The 12291-nt window shown below is 51.0% G+C and overlaps 1 protein-coding gene across 2 annotated transcripts in view; it reads right to left on the bottom strand.

Moving 5' to 3' along the window:
- Positions 1–3615: 3615 nt before the first annotated feature.
- The window catches only part of ACACB (acetyl-CoA carboxylase beta), a 134248-nt gene continuing 125572 nt past the window's right edge, over positions 3616–12291 (bottom strand). For both annotated transcript variants that reach the window (XM_012805246.2, XM_012805247.2), the window contains 8 exons: positions 12172–12268; positions 11491–11626; positions 10045–10222; positions 8174–8286; positions 7037–7191; positions 6032–6202; positions 5811–5947; positions 3616–5235 (listed from right to left, as the gene is read on the bottom strand). In XM_012805246.2, coding sequence (XP_012660700.1) covers positions 5109–5235; positions 5811–5947; positions 6032–6202; positions 7037–7191; positions 8174–8286; positions 10045–10222; positions 11491–11626; positions 12172–12268 — 1114 coding nt within the window. In that variant the 3' untranslated portion in view covers positions 3616–5108. The remainder of the gene's footprint in view (positions 5236–5810; positions 5948–6031; positions 6203–7036; positions 7192–8173; positions 8287–10044; positions 10223–11490; positions 11627–12171; positions 12269–12291) is intronic.

Genomic DNA, 12291 nt, shown 5'->3' with positions numbered 1-12291 from the left:
TCCTTCTCATGGTGTCCTGACTGTCCTCCCTGTGGGTGTGGGTGCTGGACCTCCTATCTCTGGAGTCGTAGCCCGCTGAATCCAGGGGTAGCAGGACAGAGATGTAACTGTGGCTGAACTGCGGGCAACGTGAGGGGCAGACAAAGACACAGGGAGCCAGGCCAGGCCTCACACCCATTGCCAAGGGGTGCCTTGTCCACAGAACCCATTCTCTCAGCATAGCCCCCCTCAGCAGCTTCCACAGGGTGCCACAGGACAGAAACAGATACTCCCAAGAGAGGAGGGACAGCTCAGCACTAGGACCCAAATGCTCTGCTGTGCAGGCTGCCCAGCTTCCTCTAAGAGACAAGCCACACAACCCTCCCTGGGGGGAGCATCTCAATCGACTCTAGTTCCTGTGCTTCTCCTACAATTGACTCGAGTCTTCCACAATTGACCACGGAAAGGTGGTCGAACTTGCTGATTATCACACCTCCTGGGGCCTTGTGAAATCCAGAGCTCCAGGTCCCTGCCTGGGTGATCGCAACTCCAGAGGACTGAGGCAGGTCTGAGTTTGTCACGAGCATCCCAGCTAAGTTTGGGACTCAGCCATGGGAAGGGTGAGAAGAGGCCAAGACAGAGTGTGGAGCAGTCACTAGGTGGGTGTGGTAACTGGGGTAAGGGAGCCCCATGGGCTGGGGAGCCTGGAACTTTCCTCCAACTCAGGCTGGGGAAGCCCTCACACCTGGGGAAGCAGAGGGGCTTTGAGGCAACTCAAAGGGAGGAGGAGTGTAGGGGCTTTCTCACCTGTGATCTTGGGAATGGGACAAAATAAAGTTGTCTGGGCGTTCTCACCCATGGGGAATGCTGTGGGCCTTCTCACCATGTGTTCCAAGATGGCCATGTCTGTGCTCAGTGACACCATGCTACGTAACTGCCGCTTGGCACCTTGCCTCTATTGTTCCCCTAGACAGAGAGGTGTGCAAGGCCTCCTGTTTGTGTGGCTTGAAGACTGGAGACTGTGGACTGTAGAGTACAGACCCCTTCTGTGCATCTCAGCTCCTTGGCCGCCGGGAGCTAGGTCAGGGCGGACCTCCCATGTAACCAGCTCACCAGCTGCCTGAGCTAATAAAGCATGTTACACCTGCCTTCCCGTGCCTGAGTTATTCTTCAGTCTGTCCATATTAGAGCACTTGCATTATAAGGAGGTTCCCAGGAGAGGGAGGCAGGGAAAACTGAGCAAGAGGTACTATGGGCGCCTCCTCACTGAGTATAAGCCTGGCTGGTCTGGTGGTTTTTTGTCTACCAGCCTCCAGGAGGCGCTGGCACCACTGGGTGAGGTCTATGGGTGCTTGGAATTCAGCATCATGGTGGAATGCAGAGGGGGCAGCTGGCGGACGAGGCCAGAGTAATTGGAGTGCTCACAAGGGGGGTCTATGTATCTCATCCCTGACGTTCGAGGTGTGCAAGTCAAAAGGTTCAAGGGCTTTTGAGTTAAAATTATTTCTAGGCTTCATCCCTTATATGGATGTTACCAAACACACCAAAAGCAAATACGACAACGAGTCATGTTGGCAAGGAAGGGGGAAAATTAGGACGCTCGTGTGTTGCCAGTGGGGATGTAAAGTGATGCAGCGGCTATGGAAACAGGACAGTGGTCCCGCAAAATTACCAGATGACTCAGTGCCTCCACTTCTGGGTATTCACACAAATGGACTGAGAGCAGGGACGTGAACAGATTTGCACACCCATGTTCACAACAGCATTGAATTCAAACAACTCAGAGGTGCAAGCAACCCAAGAGTCCATCGAGGGATGCGCAGATACACGGGAGTGTCATTCAGCCTTACAAAGGAAGAAATTCTAACATGTGCTACGACACGGATGAACCCTGAGGACAGTGAGCTGAGTGAACAAGCCCATTATCAAAAAGACAAATACTGTATGATTCCGCCTCTGCCAGGTGCCTAGAGCAGTCAGATTCATGGAGACAGAAAGCTGAATGGAGGTTGCCAGGGGCTGAGGGAGGGAGAGGTGGGGAGTTAGTGTGTAGTAAGTACGAGTTTCACTTGTGCAGGATGAAAACGGTTCTGGGGGTTGGCTGCACAACAAAGTGTATTTAAGACTAGTGTACCAAACACTTAAAAATGGTTAAGATGGTAAATATTGTTAGGTATTCTTTATAACAATAAAAATAAAAAATATTTTTAGGCTCTGCCTGTGTTTCCTACACACTATTTTTCCCCTCTCTTTTCTGTTTTTGAGACAGAGTCTCACACTGTTGTCCAGGCTAGAGTGCAGTGGTGTCATCATAGCTCACCACTGTCGTCTCAGACTCCTGGGCTCCAGTGATGCTCCTGCCTCAGCCTCTGGGACTATAGGCATGCACCACCATACCTGGTTAACTATTTTATTTTTAAATAAAAATAGAGATGGGGTCTCACTCTTGCTCAGGCTGGTCTCAAACTCCTGGGCTCCAGTCTTCTTCCCACAACAGCCCCCCACAGTGCTAGGATTACAGACTTGAGCCACCACACCCAGCTCCTACTCACTATTCTGCTCTGAGATACACCCCCTGGTTCAGGATATTACCAGACACAGAATATCACCAGCAGCAGCTTCTCATCTTACCTTCCAGAAAAGGGCACCTGTCTGTTAGGAAACTATTCTCCAAAAGTCATCCTTGGTTTTGCAGCCAGGAGAACTCGGGGATCCCTGGGTATAATCTGTGTTTCCTACATAGCACATGAAATGGGGAGAACAAGGGCTATGGGACCCCAGAGGATGGGCTCCCAAACCAACAGAGAGCTTCCCAGGGGAATTGCCATTTGACTTGGGGTTTTGTTTGGTTTGTTTTTTGAGACAGAGTCTCACTTTGTTGCCCCCAGTAGAGTGCCACTGTATCATAGCTCACAGCAACCTCAGGCTCTTGGGCTCAATGATTCATTGCCTCAGCCTCCCAAGTAGCTGGGAGTATAGGCAGCCACCACAACGCCTGGCTATTTTTAGAGACTGGGTCTCGCTCTAACTCAGGCTAGTCTTGAACTCCTGAGCTCAGGCAGTCCACCTGCCTTAGCCTCCCAGAATGCTAGGATTACAGGATCGAGCCATTGCACCTGGCCCTTGAGTTTTGAGGGATAAGTAGGAGTCCACCAGGGAAAGGCCAAGCAAGAGGAGTTCTCCAGGAGAAATGGTCTGTGCCCACCTGGAGGGGAAGTGACAGTGCAGACATGGTGTGTGGCGATGACAGACTCAGTGAGTGGGAGGTGGATGGCCAGGACTGGCTCGTGCCCAGCCTTAGGGGGCTGGGTGAGAACTTTGTCCCAAGAGCTCTTAGAACAGTGAAGTAACATTTTGGGAAGATCTCTTCAGCTGCTAAGCAGTGTGGCTCAGGGGCTCAGCTGCAGGGACAGGGCTCATGCACCTGTTAAGTTAGTGCCAACCATAGGGAAGGAAGCCTTTCCGTGTGGCCTGAGTGGGTACCCTTGCTCCTTTTTTATCTCATTCCTGTCTTAGTGACTCAGAAAGGTGGATCCTTCTGGATTTAACAATCACAATATGTATTTGAAACCAAGTAGTAAAAATTCAAGCAATACACCTGTACCTTCAGGGTACAAAATCAAGTCAAAGCCCAAGTTTTTCCTTCAAAAAATAGTTTATTGTGCACACATCCCGGGGAGCCCTCTACCCACTGTTCTAGGAAAGCAACTATTCATAGACTTGTCTTCCCCTCCCAAACCAAGAGGGCCTTGCCTGATTGAACAACCTTTGGTTCCTCAGCAAGCCCCATGACGGGACAATGGACAATCCGCTTCTCCTGCCCTTCACTGCCTCCACACCACCCTTACTTGCCAGGGCTGTCACTGGATGACATCAGAGTATTATTTTTTTAAACTTGGACATCCTCAAGCATCCCAGCTTGCAGAGGCTTCCCTGGGCAACCCCATGGGCTTCCGCATTGGCAAGTCATAACCTTCAGTGTCGCAGGCAGACGGCTCACCAGGGCCGCAGGCTGGGGGCAAGTCCCCTCACCTCTAACTCCAGCACAGGTGGGAGGGACCAGAGGACCGCCAGCCCCAAGGTTGTGCAGGCTTCAGAGCCAGGTGCTGGAGGTCCCATTGCAGAGTCTTCCCTGAGTAAATTGGCGTGATCATCACAGTCTGGTCTGTGGTCACCAACAGCTCTGTTCCTTGGGGCTGCATCCCACCATGGACATCAAGCCGACAGGTGAGGAAACAACAGCAACTCGAAGGGTGATGGCGGCAACGCTGATGAGCAAGTTGGGCTGTGAGTCTGGCTGAGGGCTTCCCCTCCCCCTCTGTACTTGTGCATGGAGCACACGTGCAGGGTGGGTGGCCAATCCTGAAGTGGGAGGGGCAGTCCTTGTTTTCCTTGGAGGGAAGAGGCAGGCAGAGGACTACGGCCGAATTAAAGACTCCTCCAAATGGCCTGGAACCTGCAGCCAGGCCGCGCCTGTTTTGCTTTCCCTTTCTTGAAAAGCGAATCTCTGCTAATGAGCGTGTTAAGCGTGGCCTGCCAGTGGGACATTCCTAGTGATTCACTGGAGCCACTTGGGAAAGGAAGTAACATTTTATTCTCTTAATGAAAAAACCATTCATACCCCTTCCTGGATGACCACGCAGTATTCAAAGAAGCATCATTATAAAAATAGGTTTTCTCTCTAGTCTTGTTTACAAATTTTTTTCTGTGGCCCTTTTATTCAGCTGAAATATGCAAGACACTTACATCAAGTGCTGGTCTCAGAATAAAAAAATAAAAGATTCCATGATGTGATATAAAGATCTCCTGGCTCCCAGGCACAGAAAAGCAGAAGGAAACACATGTTTTGGTTCAATTTGATTCTGTGATGCAGCAAAAATTTTGTCTTAAGAGACAGAACAGAACAAACTTCCCAACTCTGGAGAAGGCTCCAGGGAAGGCTCTTTCTGCTTGGAAGATGCACCCCTGGGCCTTTTATTGAGATAGGAGTCAGGTGGGGATCAGCAGCCCTGCAGAAATGCCCAGGACTTTAACTTTATTTTGTTTAAAGCAAGGCCTCAATGAAGATGTGAGGTTAGTGGTCAACATGGTTCCTCTTGCCCGTGGTCCTGAGAATGGCTGACGCCAGGTCAGGTGGAGGCTGGGCTCTCCAGGGTAGACAGCAGGTGAGCAACCTGGGCCCGCTCGGCTGGGCTGATGTGCTGGCTCAGATACATCACGCAGTCCATGGCCACCTCAGGGTTTTCTTGGACTAGGCTGCAAGGCAGGGGAGAGGATTTGGGTCACTCCTGCCACTTCATTCAGTGGCCCCTAGGGTAGCAGAGTCCCTCCTGTGCGGGACCCAGAGCTTCCCATTCCCTTCCTGCTGTGGTCACCATGGGTTGACAGTGCTGGGAGACAGAAGGGACTATGGCCTGGGGTCAGATTGTCTTGAGGCACCCCATTCCCTGCTGGTCACTAGCTATGTGATGTGACCTGAGACAAAGCATTTCCCCTGAACCTCAGCTTCAACCCCTAAACGAGGTGCCCTGTGTTCTGTTCCCTCCTTCATGGGGGATGGCTTGGGAGGGGGGAGGAGACCTCTGGCAAAGGTCCTGCACCAGCCTCAGCCCTGGAAAATCCCCACCGAGTGGCTGGCAGCTCACGCCTGCTTAGTGTACCCAAGGGCTCTGTGCCCAGGGCTCGAGTCCAGGCTATGGACCTCAGCACATGAGGTCTAGCTGCCCAGTACATTCCAAGGGGCTGCTTTAGAGTCTGGTGGCTGGAGGTGAATGCTGGCCCGGGCACCCGCCAGTAAACCTGAGGGGCAGGCAGCAGCGGCGACCACTCACCCTCGGATGGTCTTGAGGACGGAGTCGTGCTTCAGGCACCTGATGTTCTCACTGATGGTGGAGTGCGGGCCATCCTCCGCCTGCCAGTGCTGCTCCAGCCACTGCACCACCACCTGGTTGTTGTCCCACAGGTAGGCCTGGGATGGACGGAAGCGGCCTCAGAGAGGGGCCCTGCCGATATGCAGGCTGTCCTCCCCCTCAGGGCTCCGCCCCAGGCCCACCTTGACGGCACCCTCCGACTCCACAAACCAGCGGCGCAGCATGGACTGGATGTGCACATGGCTCAGCTGGCCGCTGGCCCGCAGGATCTCCTGCCGGACCTGGTCCTCCAGGAGGAGCCGGCGCAGACGCCAGTACAGGAAGGTGCGTGCCGTCTTCCACTCCAGGATGTCCTGCAGACAGGCCTTGGCCTGAGCCCCCAGCAAGGGCAGGAGGAGCCACCCTGGCTCTACCACACCCTTGCTGATGGCCAGGCCTAGCCCTGAGCCCAGTCTCTGTATTCATTCCCATTTCACAGGCGGGGAAGCTGACTCTGGGAAAGCGGTGGCACCTGCAGAGCCAGGACTTCACCTGGACTTAGTCCAGCTCTAGGTGAAGAAATGTTCCCTGAATAAAAATGGTACCCACCTCACCTCTCACGCAGAGGCTTAACGCAGCTGGGAGGGAGAATATTCCCACAAGAGAAGCTGACAAGCCCTGGACACAGGCAGGTGACTATGTGACGCCTTTAGGGACAGGGCATCAGGAAGGGCTTGTGTCAGTCAAGGGCTGGGAGCACAGTTGGCAGCAACAATGGTTTCCAAACCCAGCCCAGGTCTCAGCTGACTGAGCGGTCATAAGCATACGATTAATGGTTCCAAAACCTCACTGCCCATTGGAATCTCTTAGGAATTAAAAAAAATACTACTGCCAGGCGGCACCTGTGGCTCAAAGGAGTAGAGCGCTGGCCCCATATGCCGAAGGTGGCAGATTCAAACCCGGCCCTGGCCAAAACTGCAAAAAAAAAAAAAATAAAATAATACTACTGCCTAGCTCCCAACCCAGGTGCTTGGATTTACTCCATCTGGAGCTCCACCTAGACACTGGGTTTTTTAAACCTCTCCAGGTGATTGTAACAAGCCGAGTTTAACCCATGCCCACCCCTGAACCCTAATCTCCGTGTGTTGGAAACCAGGTGGCCTTGGGACGGGTCCTTCACAACCCCCTGGGCAGCTGTGGGCTCTCACAGAGATGACACCCTTCTCCAGCATCCGGCCGGGTGTGTCGTGGAGGTCGGCGAACTGCACCGCCACCTGGTGGTAGATGGGGAACAGCATGTCCTCGCGAGCCTTCAGCCGGCTGTCCAGGTCCTTGCGCTCCTTCTCTGAGAGCTCCGGCGCCCCTGCAGGTACCCAGAAAAGCTAGTCTGGCTTTCAGAGCAACCATGGAGGGTGGCCACATGAGGTGTGTTGGGGGGATTCTTTTCTCAGGAGGGTACAAACCAGGTGAGAAGTTTGAACTTTTAACTCTGATATTACTCCTGGATCAAGGTGCTTCTGCTGTCTCAGAAATGCGCTCACAAGTGCAAGAATGTTCCCCTTCTATCAGAACCACTGTGCTTGTAAGGATTCTATTGGTTACCATTTTTAATATACATTGAAAATAATATAAAAGGGCATAATGTAAGCAACTCTATGCCAATTTGACAACGTAGATGAAATAGACAAATTCCTTGAAATACATAATTAACTACCCAAGCTCACTCAAGAGGAAATAGGTAACACAAATAGTCCTGGATATAATAAAGAAGCTGAATTTGTAGTTAGAAACCTCCAATCAAAGTTTTAAAGAAATAATGCCAATGCTACACAAACTTAGACAATAACACCTCCCAACTCATTCTGTGAGATCAGCATTATCCTGATACCAAACCAGGCAGAAATCATACACACTCCTGGTAATAAATCTTGTGACTAGCACAGTTATAAAGACACTGCCCTCATATCGGAACATTTAAAGAGAATTACACCTGAAGACTACAAGTGAAACAAAGCTATTAGTCAAGCGAGATCGGTAAATACTTTATATATGGTTAGAAATTCTAAAGGAACATGATGCTATCCAATAAGAGAATTCTGATGTTTCTTATTGGAAAACACTTTGTTTTATTTTGTGTGTGCTGAGAAATAAATTCACTATGGCATTATATACATTTTTAATGTGAAAGGGGTTGATTTAGAAATGTGAATATCTAAAATATCTCACAATAGCTGCAGCTGTTTTTTGGATACGTCTTTATTTTTAACATACTAGAAACTTCTAGCAATAGAGCCAGCTGGGCCTCTCTCGATCTCTAAGAGGGGATGCCTTTGAGACCCTCTTACCCAGCTGTTCCACGAGCTTCTTGTAAACTGGGTCGAGCCTTCTCATGGACTTGATCAGGTCTTTCTTTCGGAACTTAATCTCCACTGTTCCCTCTGGCTCCAAAACACCTCCCCTGAAAAAAGGAAAAGGCAGAGATGGGGGTGTCTGAGCTGTCACCCAGCAAGTGACAGCTCCTGCATGTTGGTAAGAAAGTCAGGAGATCTAGGGATCAGTTCTCAGCTCTTTCACCAACACCGTGAGCCCTTGGGCGAGTCATTTCTCTTTTCTGGGCCTCTATAGCCACAAAAGGAGACACTGAGCCAATTTTTTAAAATAATACTTTCTGAAATCTAGAGGATGCTTTCAGGTTCAAGAGCATAAGGCTTTCTCCATGATAGCAGAGAAAGTCTCCATAAAACCTTCCTGCTATGTGGCCACAGTCCTTTCTGACTTTTCTGTTCTCCTAGAGGCTGGACACTTCTTCTGGTCTCTTTTAAGCTCACCAAGGCACAATGAGTGCCCAACATGGTCCTGTACCAGTCACCCTCCTATTCACCTCTCACTGTCTCCCCATCCCTTTTTGCTTTTGACAGCTTGGAAGCCCTCAAGAATATGACAGGTAGCTCTGAGCTTCCTGGTGGCCAGAGTGAAAAGTTAATGATGATACCATTTGAGTGTTGCTCAGTACCCTGAGTCTTCCTGGGGGACTGACCTCAGCAGCTGCCCTAGCATAAGGGTCTAGGAACCCTGAAGATAGGACAGAGTCGGTTTGTTTGCCAATGTATCACATTGACTAGCATAAAACCTAACACATTTGGACACATAGTAGGTACTCAATAAATGCTCACTGAATGAATAAATGAATGAGGGAGTGAACATAGGAATGGTAGGAATGGTGTTGCCTATATTTTGGGTAGAATTACTTTTGAGGCCTTTACATCTTGCACAGCATGTAGTTTTCACTTTGAAGCCATCAATAACAGTCTTGTAAGCATTATGGTCATTATCCCTTCTCTAAGAGTTCTTCAGATAAATTCCTCCTAAATAAATGCCAAGGCCAAGTGTGGTGGCTCACATCTGTAAACTTAGCACTCTGGGAGGCCAAGGTGGGGAGGACTGCTTGAGGTCAGGAGTTTGAGACTAGTCTGAGCAAAAGTGAAACTCTGTCTCTTCTAAAAATAGAAAAATTAGTTGGATGTGGTAGTGAACAACTGTAGTCTCAGCTACTCAGGAGGCTGAGGCAGGAGGATCACTTGAGCCTGGGAGTTTGAGGTTGCTGTGAGCTAAGCTGATGCCACTGTACTCTAGCCTGGGTGATAGAGTGAGACTGTCTCTGAAAAAACAAAACAACAACGAAAAGAACTGCCAAGCTTTCTTTCCCATGAAGAACTACTTTCTCCTCATGTAAATATTCAGCCATTTGGTCAGCCAGTATTTCCTACATGTGTCAGGAGCTAGGTTAGGCCCTCAGTTATAAAACTGAGCAAAATAGCAAAAGCCTCTACAGAAACTCAGAGCTTTGGGAGAAACTCAAGACTCTAATGAAAGATAAACAGCTCATCGTATATCCCCTTTCATTCTGGCTGCCAGGAAGCTCATGTGCTTTTGGTGTTACCTTTTTATTTTTTGATTGCAAACTTCCGTAGGCAGGAGGGGAGTACAAGCTATGAAAGAAGAGACAACATTCCTCCACCACCGTGGGGCTCCAGCTACTAACTCCTGTGAAATCCAATGCACACTGCCTTAGATGCAAATTGGAGAAACTGGAGGTTCTCCTTCCTTCAGAAACAGAATGGCCTCTGTGATCCCCAGCCAGGGGCTCAAAGGCGATGGGGCCTCAAGACTGGGAGAAGAAGAATAGGCTAAGCCAGGTCAGAGGCAACACACCTACCTGCTCTCTTTGTCGGCGTACATTTCTATGCATAGGGGGTTGATGGTGGCATCGACGACCACCCAGGAGCCTCCCCGGAGCTCTGCGTAGGGTGGGATGTAGATCAGGATAGGCTGTGTGTACTTCCTGAGGCCATCCACTATGTAGGCGCCAAACTTCAGCACCTGGTCATACATGTCTGAAAAGCAAAGCCTGGTTAGGTGACTTCAGGCCTCCCACTGATCCACGTGTGAGGCCACCACCCTGCCTGACCTCAGCTGAGAGGCTTATAGAGCACTGGACCAAGGTTTGGGAACATGGATCACTCCCCAAGTGGTTGTGTGATTTTGGACAGGTCACTCACATTTGGTGTTCTCATCTGTCAGGGGTGGTACAGGGACTAACCAATCTCTGAGATCCTTCCAGCTCAGATTCGCCCATGATTGCTCCCCCCTACCCCCCCGGCCCATGGTTTCCAGCACACTGAACAGCCCAGAAAACCACATGGACCCTTCCCACTATCCACAGGCAGCACAGCCCTTTTCTTTTTTCTTTCTTTCTTTCTTTTTTTTTGAGACAGAGTCTTACTCTGTCACCCTGGGTTGAGCACTGGGGCATCAACGTAGCTCACAGCAACCTCAACCTCTTGGGCTTGAGCAATCCTCTTGCTTCAGCCTCTAGAGTAGTTGGGATTACAGGCACCCATCACAATGCCTGGCTAGTTTTTCTATTTTTAGTAGAGATGGGGGGGTCTCAATTTTTCTCAGGCTAGTCTTGAACACCTAGGCTCAATGAATCCACCCATCTCAGCCTTCCAAAATGCTACATAGGATTATAGGCATGAGCCACCATATCCAGCCCAGCACGGCCCTTTTCTTCCACCAAGACACATCCCTTGGAGTACCCACCCAGGCACTCTGTGTGATAACCAATAATGTGACAATAATATCAACAGCAATTGCACCACGTGCCAGGAATTAGCTCATCGGGTCCTCACCTGGGTATCTCCAAATTGGCTCTGTTCTTATCCCCATTCACAAAGGAAGGAAACTGAGGCTCACTGAGGACACCTAGCTAGCAAGGATTCATGGCAAGTCCGTCTGCCTCCCCTCTGGCTTTGTCCTCAACACCCCACTGACAGCCACTGTCTCTCTGAATGTGCTCAGGAGTGTCAAAGGGCCTGTGTACAACTGCAAGGGCACACGAGGCTCAGCGCAGCCCTCTGTGGCAGGCAGGGCAGACGCCCCTCCTTACCACACCAGGAGGTGACTGTCCGGGGCACTCAGAAGGTTTCAGGGGTGCCCCTGCCCACCTTGTGCCTCACAGTGTGACCTCTGGAAAGTCACACTCTGCTTCTGACCCCAAGTCCTCATCTATAAAATGAGACAGTAGGAGCTAAACTGCCTCCTGTATTCAGGGATGTTGAAAGGTGCTGACCCTTCGGGAGCCACAGGGCAGAAAGCTTACCTTTCATACCCCCAGAGAAGCCCCTCCAGTTGGCAAAGATCAGAAGGGGCAGCTTTTCCCTCCTGAAGTCCTCTATGGCCTGGGCGGTTTTGTAGGCGGAGTCTGGGAACCACACCTGGCCCGCCTGCTGGATTATCTGTAACACAGAGCCACCTGGATCAGGTCCCAGGAACAGGACAGCTGCCAGGGCCTTGCCCTAAAGGGAGGACGGGCAATCCCATCTGCACTGGCACCCACCCCAGAGCCTGGGCTCAGAAGAAGGGCCTAAAGCACGGCCACTAGACCCTTACATTGCAGTCCAGCGGGGCTCCCTCTGTCCCTATTCCCAAGTTCAAAGGGGTGCTAGGCTAGCGGAGGTCACACTCAGTCAGTGGCAATGTTGGTCCTAGGACCCAGCCCTGTGACTTCTGAACTCTTCCCAGTATGTGCCGTGGCCTCGCACACAAAAAAGGAGCAGGGGCAAGATGGGAGGGAAGCCCAGGGAAAGATGGTGCATAGCAGCGTGTATCCCACAGACAAAGCAGCAGAGAAATAGGCACCAGCCCCTCTGGGGCCCAGGACTGCTGAATTGCTGCTTTCCACCCCTGAGTTGGCCCGGCAGGTTTGGGACCACCATGCCCAGCACTCACTCTCACTGGCAAAGCCACCGAAATCAGTAGCCACAGCTCCTGGGCCCCTCACCTTGGCTTCAGAATCCAGGTTGGCAGGGTCTGCAGGGACCACCAATTCCACTGTCCGGGTCTCTACAGCGATCACTCCAATGGGGATCCCGCCCAGCCTAGAAGGCAAGCACAGGTGAGC

Source organism: Otolemur garnettii, unplaced genomic scaffold (assembly GCF_000181295.1).
Source record: "Otolemur garnettii isolate 467f Iridium unplaced genomic scaffold, OtoGar3 scaffold00038, whole genome shotgun sequence".
Classification (NCBI taxonomy): domain Eukaryota; kingdom Metazoa; phylum Chordata; class Mammalia; order Primates; family Galagidae; genus Otolemur; species Otolemur garnettii.
This window is presented reverse-complemented; position numbering and strand designations above follow the sequence as displayed.